General features: G+C 51.7%; 1 protein-coding gene across 1 annotated transcript in view; it reads right to left on the reverse strand.

The window, feature by feature from the left end:
• The window catches only part of Bik (BCL2 interacting killer), a 19,812-nt gene extending 2,501 nt beyond the window's left edge, over positions 1 to 17,311 (reverse strand). Inside the window, exons 1-2 of the mRNA XM_005354439.3 lie at positions 17,279 to 17,311; positions 1,511 to 1,682 (exon numbers count right to left, since the gene is read on the reverse strand). Of these exons, the coding sequence (XP_005354496.1) occupies positions 1,511 to 1,677 (167 nt within the window). The 5' untranslated portion in view covers positions 1,678 to 1,682; positions 17,279 to 17,311. The remainder of the gene's footprint in view (positions 1 to 1,510; positions 1,683 to 17,278) is intronic.
• Positions 17,312 to 22,568: the final 5,257 nt, after the last annotated feature.

The following is a 22,568-nucleotide window of genomic DNA, read 5'->3' on the forward strand; positions in this document are numbered from 1 at the left end:
AGGCGGATCTCTGTGAGTTCGAGACCAGCCTGGTCTACAGAGCTAGTTCCAGGACAGGCTCCAAAGCCGCAGAGAAACCCTGTCTCGAAAAACCAAAAAGAAAAAAAGAAAAAAAGAAAAACAGAAAAGAAAAGAATCTTAGGAACTGACAAGATAGCCCAGCAGTCAACAAAAAGCACTTGTTGCTCTTGCAGAAGACCCAGGTTCAACTCCCAGCACCCAGGTGGTTGTTTCTAACCACCAGTACCTCCAGTTCTAGGGATACAACACTTCTGAGTTCTGCACAGTACACACACATACGTACAGGCAAGCACTCATGCACATAAAAGGAATCTTTTAAAAAATGCAAAAGTTCTCCAGTGAAATGAGAGACACTTGTGTGGTGAACACACATACACGATACTGGGTGGTGTGTGTCAACCTGACACAAGCTAGAGTCATCAGAGAGGAAGGAGCCTCAGCCGAGGAAATGCCTCCCTGAGAGCCAGTTATAAGGCATTTTCTCATTTAGTGAACACTGAGGGAGGGCCCCACCCATGGAGGGTGATGTCATCTCTGGGCTGCTGGTCCTGGGTTCTATAAGAAGGTGGGCTGAGCAGGCTAGGGGAAGCAAGGCAGTAGACCGCATCCTTCCATGGTCTCTACATCAGCTCCTGCTTCCGGGATCCTGCTCTGTTTGAGTTCTTGTCCTGACTTCCTTCAGTGATGACCAGCAATGTTGAAGTGTAAGCCTAATAAACCCTTTCCTCCCCAACTTGCTCTTTGGCCATGGTGTTTCATTGCAGCAACAGAAACCCTACCTAAGACATACACACACTGAAACCAGCCTGATTAAGCCCTTTCTGGGGTTTGCCCAAACATTCCACACCAATGCCTCAGCAGCTCCTGGAAAGTCCCTGCAGAAGGGATCTTAGGAGCCACCTGCACCGCTGACCCAGTGTCCCAGGTCTCTCGATTCTGGTGGTGACAGGAGTGAGAGGAGCCAGCATGGCTGGTTGCCTGGCAACCGGGCTGGGAAGATTTGATCCCACCTATACCCTGGGAACCCCCCAAATAAACACTGTCCCAGGCTTTGACTCACTCAGGAATGGAGCAGGAGGTGAGACAGGCACCCAAACAGCCCCATCTTAATTCCACGACCAGAGTGACAGTGAACGCTGAAGCCGAGGGCACACAGAGAGAGCCTGTACTGACCTACCTGCCTGTGTGCAGAAAGACTCGCCCTGGCCAGTATGGTGGCTCTTTTTCCACTGGGAAGTGAAGTGATGGGTCTCACAGCCTGAGCAGGGAGGGACCTTCCCTATCTGGACACAGTGGCAACAGCAGACATGCCCCCTCCTAGTGAAGCCAGATGGCCCAGGTTGCGGCATGCTGGTCCTGAGACCCAGGAATCACTGTCAGGAGCCCTGTGGGCTGCGGAGCCTCCTCAACCTCCACCTCACTCCTGCTCTATACAGAAGGTGCTGCTTCACCCCACGTCCAAAGAAGGACACTGGTCAGCGGGGCCTACCTGTACTCCAGGCACTCCACGAGGTCCAGATCTCTCACAGGACTAACATGTTCTGCTTCCACGGGCTCCTTCACGCTGGGAGGCCCAGGAGCCACTGGAGGCTGGGGGACCTGGTCATGCAGGACAGTCTTGATGAGGTCTCTGGCCATGAGTCTCGCCTCCGACATGTCCTCTGTGGGATAAAATAGGCCGAGCGTGACTAGGTTCCCCAAAAAGATGCGATGGGGGCCGCTGGGGCTCAGAACACAAGACCAAAGCAGGCACTTGGCATGCTGGGTACAGCAGAGCTCATGGGGACTGCAAGGCCTTGGAATCTGAACGTTCCTGACCCTCCTCTGCCCCCAGAATGAGTCACAGAAACCAGAGATGCCATCACCGAGGCCATTCACATAAGCTGGACTGCCTCTCCCGAAGCAAGTCATAAAGCTTCTAGTCCCGCTGTCCCCTGAAGACCAGGAAGCCCAAAGAATCTGAGCAGACTCCCCACTGCTCCCACCCCAGTCTGTCACAAGAACACACTTTCCTTATCTAAACACATCTGTAGCCATCAATGCATCTTCAAACCCAAAGCGGCCACACAGTGCTTCAGAACCCCCCTCCCTCAAGCTTGACTTCATGTCGCTCTCTCACCATCCCTCAACTTTTGCTCAGACAACTCTTCTGCACCCTCCCTCATGGAGGCCCATCAAGACCCTCCTACCCACTCCCTTACCCAGTATCCCTTGCAGTGCTGGCCATGTGACCAAACCTGGTCAGGAGGTCTCAGAGACACAGGCTTGAGAGAAAAAGAGCAAAGGCCAAGCTTGTGTCACCGGGACACAAACACCACCGTCTGAACCTTTGTAGGCCATGCTGTACTGGGTGGAACTTTCTGCCACCGCCACAGCGGCCCCATGTCTGAAGAAGGCAGCTCGTGGGACCAGGAATATTACAGGCAACAAGGGTCTTTCACACAGGACAGCACATCTGGCCGGCCCCGCTACCACCTCTTCCTGAGGAAAAGTACATCTTGGACTGACCCCTGAGAAATTCTTCATCCTTTGTCCTAAAACTGGTGTAACAGGACCCTGCGTGTTTAGAACTGGGTTTATTTTATGTTTTCTATCCCCAGAGACCTTCTCTTCCATCTCAGTAGTAGGGGCCATTGGCTATGGGATTAAGAAACATGGGGCCTTTATTGGAGAATTTGTTGGTAAACTTTTTATTTTATTTATTTATTTATTTATTTATTATTATTGGTTTCTCTGTGTAGCCTTGGCTATCCGGGAACTCACTTTATGGACCAGGCTGGCCCCAAACTCACACAGATCCGCCTGCCTCTGCCTCCTGAGTGCTGGGACTAAAAGGGGTGCGCCACCACCGCCCGGCTTGTTGGTAAACTGAATGAGTGAAAACTTGCTCACCTAAAGTAAAGCAGTAGACCATCACACAAATCCAGGAGGCTGAGTACATGGAGAAGGCACGGCAGGCACTGGCTCAGAAACGCCATTACCTCTGCGACATTCGGAGGACTAATAGTGCCCTGGCCTGGGAGGTCACCTACTGGGGACAGCTACATAGAACACGTAAGGAGGTCAAGAGTCGCCTGGACCACCCTATCTCTTCACGGGACATGATGGATTGCAAGGGGCAAGAGCACAACAGACTGGGTGGAGAAGTATCTCTCTGCACTGCAGGAAAGGGAGGCAGCCCCAAGGGCACTGTGGATCTGACGCCACCTTTTTTTTTTTTTTTTTGGTTTTTCGAGACAGTGTTTCTCTGTGGTTTTGGAGCCTGTCCTGGAACTAGCTCTTGTAGACCAGGCTGGTCTTGAACTTACAGAGATCCGCCTGCCTCTGCCTCCCAAGTGCTGGGATTAAAGGCATGCGCCACCACCACCCAGCCTGACACAGCCTTAAAACAAGGCTCAAGCTCAGCCAGTTATGCGAGTGCATCTATCTCAACTGAGAAAAGATAGAGAGTTAACTAAGGGAGAACTCATCTGCATGGCGAACTCTTCCTCTATGCTCTACTGCAATGACACTGTACCCCTCCTAAGAAACGATCAAGGTCCATTTGGTGGCTTACACCCACCGCTCAGTCAGCAGGTTATCTCCGATCCTTGCTCTGCATCTGGAATTGTCTGGTGATCATTTTGAATAAGTGATTTGCAGCAACGTGCTGCCCAGCTAAACTGAACTACTTATGAGCTTGTAAATAGTTACATCACTTTGCAATGAAGTGATGATTCAAACAGAAGAGAAAAAAGGAAAGGAACCATCCAGGACAAGACAGCTCCCCACCAGACTGTCATGAACGTAGGGCTGAGGGCCAGAGCTGCAGCAGCCAGTCAGGGACGGTAGACTGAAAGCCTGGCCCAAGTAACTTCAAGACTGGAAGCCACACCCTGCCTACTCAAGGTTCTGATTCCCAGTTTCCAATTCCTGTGGTCAGAAGCTTCTGGACCGCTCACAGTGGTGACTCACACTTCAGTAATGGTTGGTTCCATTTCCACTGAGACGGGCTGGGTGGGACTCTGTGACTGACTCACCAGAGTGAACCCCACATGGGACCGGGCAGCTTTAGGTCCGTGGCATCAAGGCAACGAGAGTGTGATCTAGACGCTCTGACAGCCTAAGTCAAATGCTAGTGCAGAGGCAGGAGGATTGATCTGAGTTCAAGGCCAGTCTAGGGAGACACGGAAAGTTCCAGCCCAGATAAACCTTAGTGTGACACACAGACTTTGTTCAAAAACAAAAACAAAATGCCAGGCGGTGGTGACGCACACCTTTAATCTCAGATTCAGGAAGCAGAGGCAGGTGGATCTCTGTGAGTTCGAGACCAGCCTGGTCCACAGAGTGAGTTACAGGACAGGCTATGTAGAGAAACCCTGTCTTGAAAATCCACAAGAAAGTGTGTGGGGGGGGATTGAACAGCTAAGAATCCAAAATTAAAAACTTTGAGCCCTAACATCACACAGCATATGTGGTGACTCAGAGTATAGGAACTTTATCCCATGCACAGAATCACTTAATATTACATATAAATTACATTCACCTCGTATGTGAAAGTGCATAGAAAGGTCCCTGAATTTCCTATGTAGACTCTGACCTCATCCCCAAGATAGCTCTTTTGAGCCAAGCGTTGGTGGCTCACACCTTTAATCCTAGCACTCAGGAGGCTGAGGCAGGTGGATCTCTGAGTTCAAGGCCAACCTGGTCTACAAGAGCCAGGAGAGGCCCCAAAGCTACAGAGAAACCCTGTCTCAAATTATATATATCTTTTGTATGCACGCACATGTGTGTATGTATGCATGTGTGTGTGTACAGGTGTGCATGAAAGGGCCAGAGATCAATGGTGGTGACTTCCTTAATTGCCCTTCCTTGACTGTCCTCGTTTCTGCTAGCCTGACTCGACAGCAAGCCCAAGGGATCCTCCTGCATCGGCTGCCCCTGCACTAAGATTACAGGCAAGCACAGCCAGGTTTGGCTTTCTGAGCTGGTGCTGAGGATACTAGCAGCCATCTCCCTTAGTCCTTAGTCTGGTTCATTAAATATAAGCAGGTGGTATCTCAAATCCAAAAGACTCTGGCGCCCATCCTGAAGACCATACACAGGTCCTGCTGGCTCGAGCCTGTTTCTCTACCCTGCACTGGGCTGTGTCCAGACTGGAGATTCCTTTATTTTACCTCCCAACAACTGAGTGAGGGGCAGAGCACAAGACCCTGGCTTCATCCCCAGCATACACGCTGACACACAAGAACCAACTTAAACATGGTCTTGGAAAAGTTCATGCCTGAGCTAAGAATAAACAGTGACCCAAGACTTCCCGTCCCTAGGCCAAGGCAGACCAATGTCCATTGTAAGGTGAGCCGACTACAGGCACACTGCATAAAACCATTTTCCAGAGGCCACCGGAGGCTAAACACCGAAGTGTCCCGCTGACCACTCCCTGCATTAAAGAAAGAGATGGTTGGAAGCCTAGGCACTCGGGGGACTAGAATGTAAGCTGGGACCCTCCAGGTGTCTCAGGGCTGACTAGAGACAGGTGACTGTCAGCAGCACGTTTGCAGCCCAAACGCAGGTCGTGTGCGATCAAGGAGCCGAGTGCACACGAGGTGACATCATCAGCTACCACAGCAGGTAGGGAGGCGTGGTGAGCTCTGGGCTTTGAGAAGCCATATAAGGACAGCATTGTTCTTCCTTCCAGAAGTGGAAAAAGAATACCTGTCCAGAGTTTCTGTCTCAACAAAGAGGTGGCTGTCTCCCCTCCTAAGAGGAAGGCACAGGGGAGGCCGACATCTGTTCCCAACGACAGCTCAAGTCTCACAGGACAACGGCAGCAAGGACCAGAAGTGTAAACACAGCCCCAGCAGCCGCACCTGCCGGGCAACACCTTCGCCTGGAGGTAGAAGCTGTGGGCTGCAGCAGGAGGGAAGGGGGCTCCACCTGCTCAGTGCACCTGCAGGCAGAGCTGCAAAGCTGTAAAGTGGGAACATGCCTCCCCCCAACACCACTAGGCTATGACCCGGGGAAGGAGCCAGGCAAGGTCACCTGGCGTCACCGGGGTGCTCACACAGGTACCATACTCAAAACACTTGACATATCTGCCCCAGGGAGTGCCTGGCAGCAGTTAAAAACAAAAAAGGAGATCAAGAATTTGCAATATAGAGATACCAGCAGGTCTCTAGCTAGCTTGGCTCAGAGCCACTCAGAGCCCTGATGGGCCACAATAGGCCCTTTCCCAGACTGAACTTGCATTTCATGGAAGCCATTCCCAACTCTGGCCAGCAGCCAGCAATGTCACCATCTCCCAGGGGCAGCCTGACCTCACTGACCATGTCACTGTACCGCCAGTTCACTGAAAAGCAGAGAGGAGAATACAGAGCTCACATAAAAGTCAGGAAGCGGAAGCCACAGAAGGGGCAAGGGCAATGCTCAGCACGAACACCTAGGGGGTTCCTTCCTTCCCGCTAAGCCTCCTTCAACAAATCAGCAGGTATGTGCGTCTACGAAACATCCCAGACACCCACTCATGGTATTGTGGAATGTCAGAACGGACAGAAGTCAATGTGCCGAAGTCACTAGCTCCACACACCAGGCAAGAATGATGTCACTGGTCATGGTGGCACTCACCCATAATCCCAGTGGAAAAGAAGGAAGGCTTCAGGTCAAGATATTCATACAGGCTGGGCAGTGGTGGTGCACGCCTTTAATCCCAGCCACTAGGGAGGCAGAGGCAGGTGGATCTCAGTGAGTTTGAGGCCAGCCTAGTTACAACACAAGTTCCAGGACAGCCAGAGCTGTTACACAGAGATACTCTGTCTTGAAAAAAAAAAGAACCTTCCTGCAGAAACTCTTAAAACTCCTACATAAAGGCTGCAAAAGAAGCAGGGTGATGGTACAAGTAATCCCCCCACTCAGGAGGTGGAGGAAGAAGATCAAGAGTTTAAGGCCAGCCTGGTCTACACAGCAGTTAAAGGACATCCTGGGCTACCCAAGGCTTCATCTCACAATACTAAAAAACAAAATAATAAAGAAGTATAACATTAAAGATGCAGATAAAGAAAGACACAGACTCGCTTATGGCCAAGATGTCTTAGAGTGGTACAGACTAGAAGCAGCCTCTGCAAATGTGTGCTTATATACGTGCTTGCGTGTGCATGTACATACATGTGCACATATGTTGGGTGGTCCTTATGAAACCATGTCCAGAACCTCGCTGCCCGGAGGCTCAGGCCCGAGTGACTCAGCATGCAAAGCCATTTCCCTGGGAAAGCAGACCAGGCCCTCATTTGCATCGGTCCCCTCCCTGGCTTCCTTGTCTCCCTAAACCCAGCCTCCACCTCTCTTTCACCTCCAGGCTAGACTGTTTCCACCTCAGAGCAGACCCTGTTCCCAGCCTGCTCCCAGGCAAGGGCCACAGTGGAATGGAACTTCATTCAGCCTTGAAGCTGGACACCTGGCCTTCACCTTGATCCTCAGTCCTTCAGCCTGAATTCCCAGCATCCCCAGCACTGGATGGCTGCTGTTACCGAGGCCTGAGAGAACAGGCCCTGCTGGAGGGTCAGCCACTCCCATGGAGCTCCACTGCTGTTGCATCTTGATGGCCTGGGACAGACCCCATTCTCATCTCGGGTTACCATTCTAATCCCAACACTTCACCTTTCCCATCCTTGGGACTCTGTTTCCCTACCAGCTGTTGAGTGGAGATGATGCAGCCACACGGCTGGGGCTCCTTGTCCAGGCACAAGGCCCCAGCTTGTCCCTGTTAGAACGTGATGGGTGTGCAAACAAGGCTTCGTTCCGTGTGTGGATTAGTTTCCTCCACGTCCACGGTAACCCTTCCACCACCATCAGAAATCAGCTACCTAAGCCTTTCCCATGAGCCTCTGCGTCCACCTAAGGTCAAGAATCAGAATGGAGAGGGCAAACACACGTGGACCTGGGACTGGGAAGATTCCTCCCGAGTCGCAATGCCCTGCTGTCAGTCATTCTGCCAGCCCCACCCCCACCCTGGCCACACTGTCTTTAGTAGACCTCCACCAGGCAGAAGCCTCAGGGCTAACCTGCCACAACTGTGTGGTGTGTGGATCCCTAGACTTCAAGGGCCATGCAACAACCACTGTGGGGTCTCTCTTCCAGCCAGTCACCCAATCTTGGTCCCTTCTCTGACCACACCCAGCAACCGTGAGCTGGAACAGGCTGTGACTCTGGACCCTTGTGAATGCGGTGCCCATCACCTGGGCATTCTCGGGAAACTGGCCAATTCCTGCGGGTCCCGAAGAGCTCAGCCCGGGCATCACATTCCCAGACACTAGGGGCCCTCACAGCCGCTCTCTGCCTCCCTTTACTTCCACGCAACCACGCGGGATACGGCTGTTTCCCTGGTAGTTTAGATCATGGAAACGGGTTGCGGGGTGTCCTTGGGCAGACCAGTAAACCGGTCTGAGCCTCAGGCATTCTCACTTCTACACTGGAGATACTGTTGTGGGGCCAATGACACAATTCATATGGACCTGGTAGGGAGCAAGCAGCTGAAAAACCGGACTGCTATTAGTTTCTGTGTCCCACTTCAACACAGGACAGAGGTGGAGCAAGCATTTGCTGAGTGAATAAATGAAAGCCAGGTATTCCCAGAAGACCCAGTGTGACCCCAGGAGATGGCACTGTTTTTCATTATCTAGGTTGTTTGTTTGCTTTTTTTCTTCCAACAAACTTACAGATGAGTACTGGAACCCTTCAGTGAAAGGAGAACACACCTATCTGTGTCCCCACCCAGTCTGCAGCCCACAGTGACCTTATTGCACACTCATGGTAGAAGAACTGGCTGCCGTGAGTGTGTCAGCATGGAAGTCTAAGTGCAAAGCGTGCCATGCCACAGCTTAGATGGGCAATACAGCGAGCCTCACGGGCCAGCCTATGTTTGGTGACCCCTGTACCCTCAGCTGTGTGACCACAGGCTTATCTGGGAATAGGGACATGCTCTCTCCCTCCCAGGAGCAAAGACAGATTTGGCTAGTGTGGCCCTGCAGGCATTGGGGCTTCAGTCCCTGTCAGAGACTCACACAATGCATCTTTTCTTCTTTTCTTTTTAAAGATTTATTTATTTATTATGTATACAACATTCTGCCTCGATGTATGCCCGCACGCCAGAGGAGAGCGCCAGATCTCATTATAGATGGTTGTAAGCCACCATGTGGTTGCTGAGAATTGAACTCAGGACCTCTGGAAGAGCAGCCAGTGCTCTTAACCTCTGAGCCATCTCTCCAGCCCCCTCTTCTTTTCTTTCTTATTGGTTGTTCAAGACGAGGTTTCTCTGTAGTTTTGAAGCCTGTCCTGGAACTCACTCTGTAAATCAGGCTGGTCTCAAACTCACAGAGATCTGTCTGCCTCTGCCTCCCAAGTTCTGGGATTAAAGGCATCCGCCACCACCACAGGGCCCCACGCTAGCTATGTCTTATCTGGCGCCCCCAGCACCAAGCAGGAAGGACCCTGCTGCCCACCTCACAGATATTCAAACTAAGAGCAGATGGAACCAGCCTGGGGCCCCAAAGTCATCTGGATGGTTGTAGCTGGGTGGACCAGCTGAGCATCCCTAGCTGAACATCAGAGCTCCTTGCTGCCTTTCCTATGCACTACCCTAGCCCCAGACCATGAAACTGGAATGTCACCAAGTGCTAGTAGCATGCACAACTTGGGAAAAGTCCTGAACGTATGGACAGACAGAACTAGGCTCCAGTTCCTTCTCTGCTCCTGCTTTGTGACCACAGACCAATCACCTAAACTCTCTTAATCCAGCTGATACCAGTACCACCCCAGGTCTGCGAAAAGATGAGATATCACACACCACCACCACCACCACCACCACCACCACCACCACCACCACCACCACCATACAGGGCCTCCATTAAAGCAGGCCACTTAGTGAGTTCAAGGCCAGCCAGGTCTACAGAGTGAGTTCCAGGACAGCTACACAGAGAAACCCTGTCTCGAAACCGCCCCTCCCCCTTCAAAGCTGGGTTATTGAACTGGCAGACTCAGAGGCAGCTAGAACCACAGCCAGCGAACAACCATAGCCCCCGTACTCCACTCTGAACAGGCAAGTTCCCTCTCTCAGGAGGGCTTGAACGGCAGCTACCAAAGTTGCACATGCACATTCTGAGTTGTGGGTACATGTGCCATGTGTCCCTGGAGGCACCCGCAGTCATGGGGTGGGCCATGAGTTCTTGGCATCCGTACAAAAGCCTTGCATGACAGTTCTTAGCCTGACTCTTGAGAGAGACAGGAGGATCCCTGGGGCTCCTTGCCCAGCCAGTCTAGACAAACTGGTGAACTTCAGCTTCGGTAAGAAACTGTGTCCCCAAAAATATAGGGAGTGATTGAGGAAGACAGCTATCACTGACTTCTGACCTCCACAAATCAACCCACTCACAAACACACACAGGACAGACAGATACACCTACTAGCACAAACTTCTCTCTCAAAGGAGGAGAGACAGCAGGATGGGGGAGCATGACAGCCAGAGGAGGGACATGGCATTATTTTTTAACCATAAATGTGTCTGGCCTCTTGAAGTCTGACTCCATGCCTGTGGCTGGCAACATCAATTCAAAGAAAAACTAATGGCTCAAACTGGTGGGAATAGAGAGATGTTTGTCTTTTTCTTTCTCTCTTTTTTTTTTTTAAATCTTGTGCTCCTCCTCCAGACTCAGGACCCCCTTTTCCCAGGAACCTGCAGATATCCAAACAGCTTGCTAGGGCTGGGCTGGGCTAACTTCCCAGCAGAGACAGAGAAACAGTGGAAAAAGGAAGGAAGACAGGGAGGAGAGAGAAAGGGAAGGACATAAAAAGGGGCATTCGTGTCTGTGGGTGTTGTCCAGCAACACGGAAAGCAGTGGCCTGGAAGTAACCCTGCAGGTTCAGCCCCGGTCTCGCCGGCACATTGTCACCACCAACCTCAGCGCTATCTCTGAGCAAAGTCGCTATTAGATTTATTTGACTCTGGGTGTTTTGCTTGCATGTATGCACATCCCATGGGCGCAATGTTTTTGCAGGCCAGAAGGGGGCATTAGGCTCCGGGGAAATACAGTTACAGGGTAGTTGTGAGTCGCCTACCATAGATCACGGAGATGTTCATCAGTATCTGTAAATGGAACCTCATGGAAGAAAGATCTAGAAGCAAACCTTCGAAGAGGGTGATGGAACTTACACACTTGATTACAGACAACGTAAACTCTTCTTTGAGACAAAGTACCCTGTGTTTCAAGGCTGGCTTTGAACTCAAAATATAATTTAGGATGACTTTGAACTTCTGATCCTCCACCTCCTCAGTCACTCTCCTGTGTCCAGTTTGATTCAGTACTGGGAAAAGAACCCAGGGCTTCGTGGATGATAGGCAAGGACTCTACCAGCTGAGCCACAGCCTCAGCCCACTTAAATGTCTGACAAAAAGCATTTAATTGCGTATCATCCCTGACCCCAGCACCTGGCTGCTCACAGATCTTTAATTTGCCTGAGAACTGTAGGAAGACACATAAGGACATTCAGCTATGTATAGGGGACCATGTCCATCTGGATTCTGTTTCCTTCCTCTAGCCTTCTTGCGAGCCCGTGACAGGAGACCAACCCACAAGTGTTTGGTTTAACAAGTGTTTCTCTGGTGTAAACTCCCTTGTCAAAAATGTCCCTCTGGCCGGGCGGTGGTGGCACACGCCTTTAATCCCAGCACTCGGGAGGCAGAGGCAGGCGGATCTCTGTGAGTTCGAGGCCAGCCTGGTCTACAAGAGCTAGTTCCAGGACAGGAACCAAAAGCTACGGAGAAACCCTGTCTCGAAAAATCAAAAAAAAAAAAAATGGCCCTCTGGACCCGAGCCCTGTGTGACTTTGGACAGATTCCTTAGGCCTCCTGGACGCCTAATTCTAAATCAGGGAAGAAAGAGAAGCTCAGGGCATGTTTGCCTGGTTAATCCTCTCTGAGAATACTGCCATCTGGGGCCCCCAACTCCATGACAGAGCACCTGGCCAGTACACAGAAGGCCCTGAGTTCCACCCCCAGCTCCACCATAAAGTCTAGAAAGTATTCTAGTTAGCAGAGTATTGCGATGTAACAATTCTCCTGAGTCTCAAATCACACACACATATACACACAAAGCCAGAATTCTGTGCTTTTCCGTCTCCATTAGAGGACAGAGTGATAAGCTACCATCTTCCCCTTCAGTTTCTTATTCTTTTTGTTGGAAAGTTTAGTCCTAGCACAAAACCCCAGAACCTACTGGGCTCCTCTGGGAGGCAGACTCCATTCTCCTCCTTCCTTCTGATGGTACTGGGCTCACCCAGATCCTTTTACTAAGCCTTCAGCATCCCATGCTCCAGGTAGGCCAGGGACCCGCTTGCTCCTCAGCCCTCCCGTCTCCAGGACAGGATTCAACTTCTCCTCACCCTGCTGTTCCAGCACCTTGGGTCAGCTGACCTGGATTGGACACATGGCCTTTTATGGCCTCAATCAATGTTTACCTGTCTGTCTGCCCAGGGAGAAGGCATGGCAGCGTGTGGCAGCAGAGGAAGTTCTCTGGAAAACATCGAGAATGAGCAGCACACAGGGACAGAGCAGACAACGCCCTTGTGTGGAGGACCCTAGAGTGGACATATACCCATGCTGGGCCATGGGGTCACCCGTTAGGACAGGAAGAGAGCCTCACTGGAGACGTGCCCTAAGGAGGATATGCTCTTTAAAGGCCCACAGAAGTAATGTCTACGCTAGCCACCCCCTGCCCACTGGGTCTAGTTACCATCTCTCATTTGCCACACCTGAGGACCTCTCTGGCTGTCCTTACGCATAGCTGGCCTTGCCCTGGTCCCCATATGGGGGTGCTTTCTCACTGCAGTGACTTCCTTGTGAATGTTTCCTCTTCCAATGAAAAACACACTTGCTCAGTACCCTAACTTTCACCTTTTCCGGCGCACCGTCTTTCACCAGATAGCCAGGTGGGCTCTCCTTCCCTGCCCTTCCCAGCATGGCAAGTCTCCTCGCAGGCGGAGTAACTGGGCACCAAGTTTTCTCCCATCTCCAGAAAAACAGGTTTGCTTGGCAGTGCCCAGAGGCTGTTTTGTATTGTCACAACCTAATGTTGACACTAGGTAAATCAGCTGCCCTCTTCGTGCCACCCTGTGCCCTGGCCACCTTGCCCGCCCCTCCTGCCTGCCTCAAGGCCAACAAGAAATGGGCCGGGAATGTATTTGCTGACACTGTTCCCCTAAGGCTTGGCTTCAGCCAACCAAGGGTAGGACAAAGAAAGCAGCCACACACGTCCAGTCCAGACCCACTGCGGCTTCCTGGTGGCCACTACCAACAAAAGCCGGGCATCGTTCAGAACTTCCTTGAAACAGTTTCTGAATTGTTCCAGGCAGACAGCAAAACAGTGACTCTCTCGTGGGATCCTCTCCGTCAGCTGCCGGGGAAGCAAGAGCCATCAATTGTCCACAAATGTAACTGGCTCATTAAAAACAGGATGCTTTCCAGGGAGAGGGGGAAACACTGTCTGTGGCAGGGACCGCTCTAAGTCTCACGGGCCAATATGTCCTTCTAACTACCCTCTCCCGCCACTAAGAGAGAGGTGAGGGGACGGGAACATGAGACAGGATGGCTAGCTGTACCCTGTTTCTCTTCTTTCAAGACATGGTCTCCTGTATTCCAGGTTGGCCTCCAACTCAATATGTAGCCAAAAATGAGCAACTTTTAACTTCTGCCCCTCCTATTTCTTCGCAAGTGCTAGTATAGCCGGTGGTGGTGGCACACCACTTTAATCCCAGCAGTCAGGAGGCAGAGGCAGGTGGATTTCTGTGAGTTCAAGGGCAGTCTAAAGAGGGAGTTCCAGGACGCTAGCATTACAGATGTTCTCTGCTATCCCTGTTTTATTCGGTGCTGGGAGTCGAACTCAGGAATCTGTGTGTATTATCCAGTCACTCTACCAACTGAGCTACATCTCCAGTCCACGGTCCCAGCTTTCTTTGCTTTCAGTGAATCCAGCAGTAATTTCATTTCTGTATGTCAGCCATCTTACAGAGAGCCCAGCATGCAGGCAACCTCTCTATCCAGAGTTACTTATTCCAAATGCCCAAGCTATGACAGGCACCAGGGACCTACCCTTTGATATCCCTTGTCTCACAGAGCCCGCAGACTACCGTGAGTCAGGACACAAATACATGAGGCCACTTCAGACAACCAAAAGTTTAGGACAGAGCAACTGACCAGTGAGACGACAAGAAGCGATAGACACAGAGGACCTCTCACAGGTGTCAAAAGATGACGCTCCAGCCGGGCGGTGGTGGCACACGCCTTTAATCCCAGCACTCGGGAGGCAGAGGCAGGCGGATCTCTGTGAGTTCGAGACCAGCCTGGTCTACAAGAGCTAGTTCCAGGACAGGCACCAAAGCCACAGAGAAACCCTGTCTCGAAAAAACAAAAAAAAAAAAAAAAAAAAAAAAAAAAAAAGATGACGCTCCAGCTAGACACCCGCAAAGGTTATTGTGCTGATGTCTTATAAACTTCCTAGGAGTCGGATGGTGGTGGCGCACACCTTTAGTGCCAGCACTCAGGAGGCAGGGGCAGGCAGATCTCTGTGAGTTCAAGGCCATCCTGGTCTATAAAGCAGTTCCAAGACAGCCAAGGCTACACAAAGAATCCCTGTCTTGAAAAACAAATAAACAACCAACAAATGTCCCTGTGCTTAAAGAAATATCCCTACAAAAAAGGACCAGCTGCAGCTGGGGTGGAACTCAAAGGCAGTGTTGCTTCAAACACACAAAGCCCAGGGTCCCAGCGCCAGGACTGAAAACAAAGGTAACTTTAAATACTAACGAGGAGACAGCTTAGAAGAAGATTAGTTAAATGAGCTTGTCACCAGGTTGGAAAATGACACTCTGCATTTTCAAGCTTGGGCTGGAAGCCAGCATCCTCTGGCAGGGTACACATTTTTGAGTTAAGAAAAATTAAAAAAATAAGCCTGGTGCCATCGGTCCATAAACCTAGGCTCTCAGAAGCAGGAGGATCGAGGGTTCAAAGAAAGCCTGGTCTATACAGTGTGGGACCCTGTCTCTAAAATATAAAACAAAGCAAAACCAAAGACAACCTTTAAACCTAACTGGGAAACTACAGAGAAATAGCAGCTAAGATCAGCATCAGCCCGGTGCCCTTGAGCTCAGAAGGTGAAGGTGTGGTGGTTAGGTGTGACCCGAGGATCCCCAAAGCTTGGAGTGTTGAAATTTAATCCCCATTGTGAGGTATTTAGAACTCAACCTCACTGTGGTATTTAGAGGCAGGTGACTAAAACGAGACAAGGTTGTGAGTGGGAAGTGTCACATACACAATGAGTGTCTTCTGCCAGCAAGATGGCCGTCACTCCATCTGGGGCACTGTGTTACTAGTAACAGAAAACAGACTAAGAGTCAGCACTCAGGAGTCAGAGGCAGGGGGACTGAAAATGCAGGCTAGCCTCTACTACATGGTGAGGGGTTACTTAAGAAAAAATAAAGAAGGTACTGGGCAGGGGCGATACACACCTTTAATCCCAGCACTCAGGAGGCAGAGGCAGGTGAATCTCTGTGAGTTCGAGGTCAGCCTGGTCTACAGAGCTAGTTCCAGGACAGCCAAGGCTACACAGAGAAACTATGTCTAGAAAAAATTAAATAGGGAGTTCAGTCGGTAGTGCTGGTCTAGTGTGCACAAAACCGTGAGTTCCAGCCTTAGCAGCAGATAAACTGGGCACAGTGACTACACCTGGAATCCCAGGACTCCAGAGGTGAAGGGAAGAGGGTCAGGCATTCAAGACCATACCATATCCAGCTACATAGTGAGCTCGAGGCAGGTGAGACACTGCCGCAATCCAAAAAAGCAATCCTCAAATCCTGGAGAATAGAAGGGGAAGTAGGGGAAAGTGAGGAGGTGGGGAAGAGCACACGTGGACGGTCAGGAGTACACACCTGCCCCACAGCAGGACATTACATCCAAAGCCAGCAGCTGCCCCAGATGTATCCAAGTGGATACTTGCAGAACAGCAACAATAAGCATACAGAAAGTTACTCCTCCAAAATATGCTCAAATGGGGTGGAACTCAAGACAGCAGCAGCATTGCTGAGTAGTTCAGCAGTCTCCTGGGTGGGGTTCCTTCCCACCACACTAGACCGGAATATTTCACAAACTCAACAAACTGAGGTGCAGAATGGCGGAGGAGCCTGTAGGAAGCCACACAGCCAAGAAGAGACCACTGGGGCATAAACCTCTGTCTCTATCTGAAACCAGACCTCCTGCTCCGCAGAGGTTAGGCGATTCTTCAGCTTAGAGCAAGGTTCACTCACCCCTTCCCAAAGTAGGAAGGAGATTGGCCTTCTAGGAAGTTACAGCTGGCTCCAGGCGTCAGTAACAGTGTTACGAACTGCAGGGGCAACGACAAGAAACAGCAACACTTTGCAAGGTGGCTCATTGCACTTGGGAGCAGTAATTAACAGTTTACAAAGCCACATGCATCTGCAAGACCACAGGGTTGGAGAGGACAGCACGAACACAAAGTGCTGACCCGGAGTAGCGCACGGCTGACCTTCCTGAGGGTCCCTAACCCCCACACAAACATCCGACGTAACAAGCAAGGCAGATTCCTCTGGGGTGTCCAGTCCGGCGGGTCCTTGCTCCTGAGCGTGGGCAAGTGACAAAGAACTTGAAGAAGTACCGATTTGGTCTGCCCGAGTCTCTTAAAAAGGCCCTTCTGCTGTCCCCTCAAAGACGTGCATCCCCCCTTCCCCTTCCCCCAGGTCCCAGAGGGGACAGATGCGAAACCTGGATTCTGTCGGAGACAGGTGTAAACCACCAGGTCGCCGCAGGGACGGTGCAAATCCCAGGATCCCCGAGGGAGGGACAGATGCGAACTCCCCGGTCCTGGCAGGGACAGGTGCCGACGCCATCTTCCGCCTGCGGCCCGGGCCGAGCCTGGCCGCCCTACGCTGGCAGTGCCGCGCCCTGATCTCAGACGAACAGCACAGAGCCTCTATTCGCGCCCCTTAAGGTTTCGACACCGAGGGAGCGGCGCCAGCGAGGGGCACTTGCTCATCGTGTCCTGGGGCCGAGACGCAGGGGCCCACCCCCATTGCACGGACGCGCGGCGGGGCACGCGGACGCGGCTAGCACTTTCTGGGGTGGCAGCCAGGGAAGGGACGTTTCGGAGCCGGGGCCACCGAGGGACTTGGACACCGGTCCCCAACCTTCCAGCCGCTTGGCCTGAGGCTACCTGGCGCTTACCTGCCGGGCTGCGCTGGGTAGCGGTGGGCGAGCTGCCCAAACACCTCTCGGTCCGGATGGCGATAGCAGAGTCGGGGGCGCTGGCCGGAGGCGGGTTAATGTGAGCGGCGGGCTGGGCCCTGATAGGTGGCCGCGCCAGCCCCGCCCCTCTCCCTTACCGACCCAGCTCGAGATCCCCGGCCCCACCAAGTGGCTACAGGACCGCTGAAAGAGCGCCGTTAACTTGCTGACGCCTCTCCGTCACCTGCGGACCTGCCACGGTGTCCGCGCCAGTGTATCTGCGAGCGCGCGCTCCGCACCCGAGTATCCACAGACATCGCCGCTGGCCAGGTCTGCGTGTATCATCCAAGCTAGGGTCCTCACAGTACTCCCAAGGGCTCGGTGCTTTTTATCCTGACCACTTACCCACAAAGGAACTGAGGCTCAGGACGGGCGACAGTTTGATTGATAAACGAGTGAAGTCAATGTTTAAAACTCCGCGCTCTTTAGGTTGCCCACACTTGGGTGTCTAAATCTTCACGAATGTCGAAAGTTCTTCCCAGAAATCAGCCGTGAAGCCCCATAGCTTTCCTGTGCTCTGGCCTGCTGCAAGCTTCCCCCCGCACCTCCCAGCCTCCCCTCCCCTTTCCCCTCGTCCGAGGTCGTGCTGCACGCCTAGCCCTCCGGCGAAGGCTAAGGGTGAAGAAGGGAATCGATGGGAGGAGAAATCTAGAATTACAGACGGAGTGGGAGGAGTTGAGTCTCCAGTGCCCTGGTCCCGGAGCTCCCTCCGAGGTGTGTTGAGGTGGAGGGCTTGACCGAATTACAAAGTAACCATTATCTAGACAATAACAAAGCTTGTTTACCCTAAATCAGCTCTTCTCGGGGTAGCAAAGGTCAGGGTCTGGGGCAGGTGCTTCCTACAGGGCGCTTCACCAAGCTGTTGGCTTAGCGCTTCCCTCCCCTGTCGGGAGAGAGGTGATGCTTGGGGCTCCCTAAATGTTCTCCTGACATGGGATGAGAGCCCCCACTATATGTTAGGGGGTCCCAGTCAGAATTTAATCTCAGACGCCTTCCTAACTGCCACTCGGACCCTTCCAGCTTTGTGGTTCTTCCATCACCTCCGAGCTCAGAAACGAATTTAACCCTGACATTTGCCCATAGCCACCAGGGATTGCTACAGCCTGGAGGGGGGGGGGGGAGATGCCAGCAACGGCATCTGGAGGCAAAATGCCAGGGGCATAGTAAGTGTTCCGTCAACATTAGCAGAGGAGATGGGGGAAGGAGGCCAATTTGAGGTCAGATGGAGACTTAAGGGCCCAGAGGAGGGGTGAGTGAAAATATTTATCCTGGGAAATCCCCAAGGCAACATACTGATCAAATGGAGAGGGTAGGCAGGTGGACTGGCTCAGCCTAGAGGCTGGGAGGTTGGATGGGCTCTGGGCAAGACAACGAGAAATCTTTTCTTAAATTAGAAAGGAAAGCTGGGCATATCGATAATCCCAGGATTTGAGAAGGGGAAGCAGGAGGATCAAGGAGTTCAAGACCGTCCTCAGTTATATGGCGAGTTCCAGGTCAGCCTGGGATCCGTGAGATTCTGTCTAACATGAATTTAGAAAAGAAAAAAACAAAAAAGAGACAAATGAAGGAAAATAGGGCAGAACTGCTTAAATATGAGGGTAGCTCTCAGCACTCAGGAGGCAGAGGCAAGTGGATCTCTCTGAGTTCGAGGCCTGCCTGAACTACAAAGCGAGTCCCAGGACAGCCAAGGCTACACAGAGAAACCCTGTCTCAAAAAAACCTAAGGAAAAAGAAGGAGGGGGAGGAGGAAGAAGGAAGAAGACTTCCCATTAGAGCCCCCAAAGGCCCTAGGTCATCTGCAAGAAATAATAAAAGAGATAATGATGGAGGCCACTGCTGTCGGTCCCCAGGTTCAGCACTCTTACCGTCCACTTTCTGCTTTGTGGGGGAGGGGAAGAACAAGCATGTGGGGGTCAGAGGACCACCCTCAGGAGGCAGTTCTCCCCTTCACCACGTAAGTCCCCTGTTCTGTCCCAGAGCCACGTGTGACCTGAGAGGACCATGACTCGGGGACTTGCCCCTTTCTTCTCTGAGGGCATTTATCCAGAGGTGCAGCCCGCGGTGATCTCTGGGTCCTCATAATCAACCCAGCTGCTTTTGGTGCCCATGGAGACACTTGTGTCCATGCAAGGACCAGAGGCCCAGCTGCAACGGAAGAGCACTGACTTCAAGTCAACTTTTAGCCTGGAGCTGACTTTGGAGTCTTTGTTTAACACACACTAGTACAGGCTGAGGCAATGGCAATCCACATTCTACAAACTGAGTCAGAAGGCTTGAGAGTTTCAGGCCAGCCTAGGCTGCACAGTGAGACCCTGCCTTCAAAAACAAAAACGGAGCCGGGCGATGGTGGCGCACGCCTTTAATCCCAGCACTCGGGAGGCAGAGGCAGGCGGATCTCTGTGAGTTCGAGACCAGCCTACAGAGCTAGTTCCATGACAGGCTCCAAAGCCACAGAGAAATCCTGTCTCGAAAAACCAAAAAAAAAAAAAAAAACAAAAATGGGTTGGTTTGGTAAAGTACCATCATAGCACGCCTTTTCTGGACCGGTCCTTCACCAACGAGGCTAGACTGGCTACCCAGGGATCCCTCTGTCTCTGTGTCCCCAACACTGGGATTCAAGCCAGCACTGACATGCCCAGATCTTTACATGGGTGCTGGGATTGACCTCAGCAATGACTTTACCAACTCGACTGTCTTCCTAGCCTTACAGTTACCCTGGTGTGAAGCTCATAGCAAGGCAGAGCTCATCTATGGACAGAGGGGAAAAGAATGGAGACAGGTGCTGGTGAAAAGGAAGCACGAGAGAACTTCTTGGGTGACAGGGGTGAGCCTATTCGGCACACACACAGTGCGCCATGCACCGAGTCAGATGTTTGCCGACTTAATACTAGCTAGAAACCAAGTCCACAAAGAACAACAGATTAGACTCAAAATGTTCAAGATGAGGATTTTTTCACCGAGATCTGGATCGACAGCTGTTAGGGAGATTCAGCTAGCTGAGTGCATGGTGTCTGGGCAAGATCAGATTCACTGGTGACAGAAAGAACCTTGTAATTGAAAACAGTCCCAGCAGAATAGGCAATGCGGCTTGCCATGGCTAGTTCATAGCAATTTAATATAGATATGCGTCAGGCCAAAAGCCAGTGGCTGGAGTGACCAAAATAACCTGTTTTGGCGTGCATGGCCTGTCAGGGGATGGACAACAGGCCACCACTCTGTCAGACAATTCCAGGAATCCAGGGTCCTGTGATAGCTGGCCCCGCAGCATCGTGGAGGCCTTGAGCAACAGGCTGTGGATGTCCCCTGGTAATCGTTCAAGTCAGGTCTGGTGGGAGGCAGTGAACCCACATGGTGTGGACAGGAAGGAGCCCCAGCCCTGCGGAATCTCCTCCCATCCAGAAATAACATCCTCTACCAGGCAGCTTATCGGTGTGATAGCAGGTTTTCTCAAAACAATCCCAGCTCCAGAACCTCCACCATGCCCCTTCAGCAAACACAGCCAGTTAGGGATGTCCACAGGTCTGCTCTCCCGGCACCCCGAGACAGGCCTCCTCCGGCCTCTGACAGTGTTTGTTCTCCTGCATACAAAGGGACCTAAACAGAGATCTGCCTCCCAATGGATCTGCCTCCTCCATCCTCCCAGCCCTGCTTGCCCTGTGTCACAGAGGGAGACCAGGCAGGGCATCTGCAAGGTTCCACAGGAGGCAGGAACCAGCTTGTCACACTGGCCCACAGGCCTCCCTCTCTCAACCTTTCCCAGTTGCTGCTTCTCCTGCCTCCCCAAGACTGAAGAAGACCAAGAAGGATAGAAGGCGTTTCTGGACTTTTCCTCTCACGGGAAATCATCTGTTTGTCTTTAAAGTTCTGTAGGTGTGTCTTTTCCTTTGGGGAAGTTTATATGTTACTGTGTTCCCCTGAATTGGGAGAGAAATGTTGGCTAGAGCTCTATTCTATAGTTTGTGGTGTATGTAGCTAGAGCTCTATTCTATAGTTCGTGGTGTCTGCATACATCTAGGTACAGGTGCGTGTGCAGAGAAGCCAGAGTGGGATCTCACATGTCCTGCTCAATCGCTCTGCTTTATTCCTTTGAACCAAGGTCTCTCACTGAACCAGGGGCTAGGCTAGTGACCAGCAAGGACCCAGAAACGCTCCTGTCTCCACTCACCACAGCACCAGGGTGTCCAACTCTCCACACGGTGCTGGGGTCTAAACTCAGGTCCTCATGCCTGCACAGCAAGTACTCTTACCCACTGAGCCAGCTCCCCGGTCCCGAGAAACGTAAATTAAAGCAGCAGTGGTGCCAGCCAGCGTGGATGACACAGTGGGCAAGGCAGGTCAGGCCATAGCCTGTTGTATAAGAGGATGTGGATGCCACCTTTAGCTGGGGTATCCAGAGATTGTTTGAAACATTTGGAATTTTATGTTCTTTGACCTGTGTGTCGTCATGTTCTTTGTTGTTGTCCTCCTCCTCCTCCTCCTCCTCCTCTTCCTCCTCCTCCTCCTCTTCTTCTTCCTTCCTCCTCCTCCTCTTCCTCCTCCTCCTCCTCTTTTTCTTCTTCTTCTTCTTCTTCTTCTTCTTCTTCTTCTTCTTCTTCTTCTTCTTCCTCCTCCTCCTCTTCTTTTTCTTCTTCTTCTCCTCCTCCTCCTTCTTTTTTGTTTGTTTGATTGAGACAGTTTCTCTGTGTAGCCCTGACTATCCTGAAACTCACTCTATGGAGGCTGGCCTCGAACCCCACCTGCCTCTGTCTCCTGAGTCCTGGGATTGAAGTGTGCACCACTACCACCAGGCTAGTTTCTCTTTACCATAACAAGATACTCTGGCAAGAGCAACTTCAGGGTCAAAAGTTGCTCACAGTTATAGGGACTGAGTTGGGGGGGGGCGGCACATGGCAGCAGGCAGGGAGGTATGGTGGCAAGAGCAGGAGGATGGCGCCTCTTGCGTCTGCACTCAGACTGCAATGAAGATGGCTTTGCCATCTGGCTCCCATTCTCCATTTATACAGCCCAGAATCCCAGCCTGGGAGTGATGCCACCCCAGTTAATCTAATTAAGATTCCCCCCAGGCATGCCCAAAGATCCATCTCCCAGGTGATCACCAATTCTGTCAAGCTGACATTTAACACTATCATATTAGGTCTTTCAGGTCAGGACATGGGAAGATTCATGTGAGCAAGGATAAGAAAGTAAGAAACCCCAAGTATGAGTACGCCTACTCAGGAAATGCTAGTCT

The sequence above is a fragment of the Microtus ochrogaster genome, chromosome 15 (assembly GCF_000317375.1).
Source record: "Microtus ochrogaster isolate Prairie Vole_2 chromosome 15, MicOch1.0, whole genome shotgun sequence".
NCBI classification, from domain to species: Eukaryota; Metazoa; Chordata; class Mammalia; order Rodentia; family Cricetidae; genus Microtus; species Microtus ochrogaster.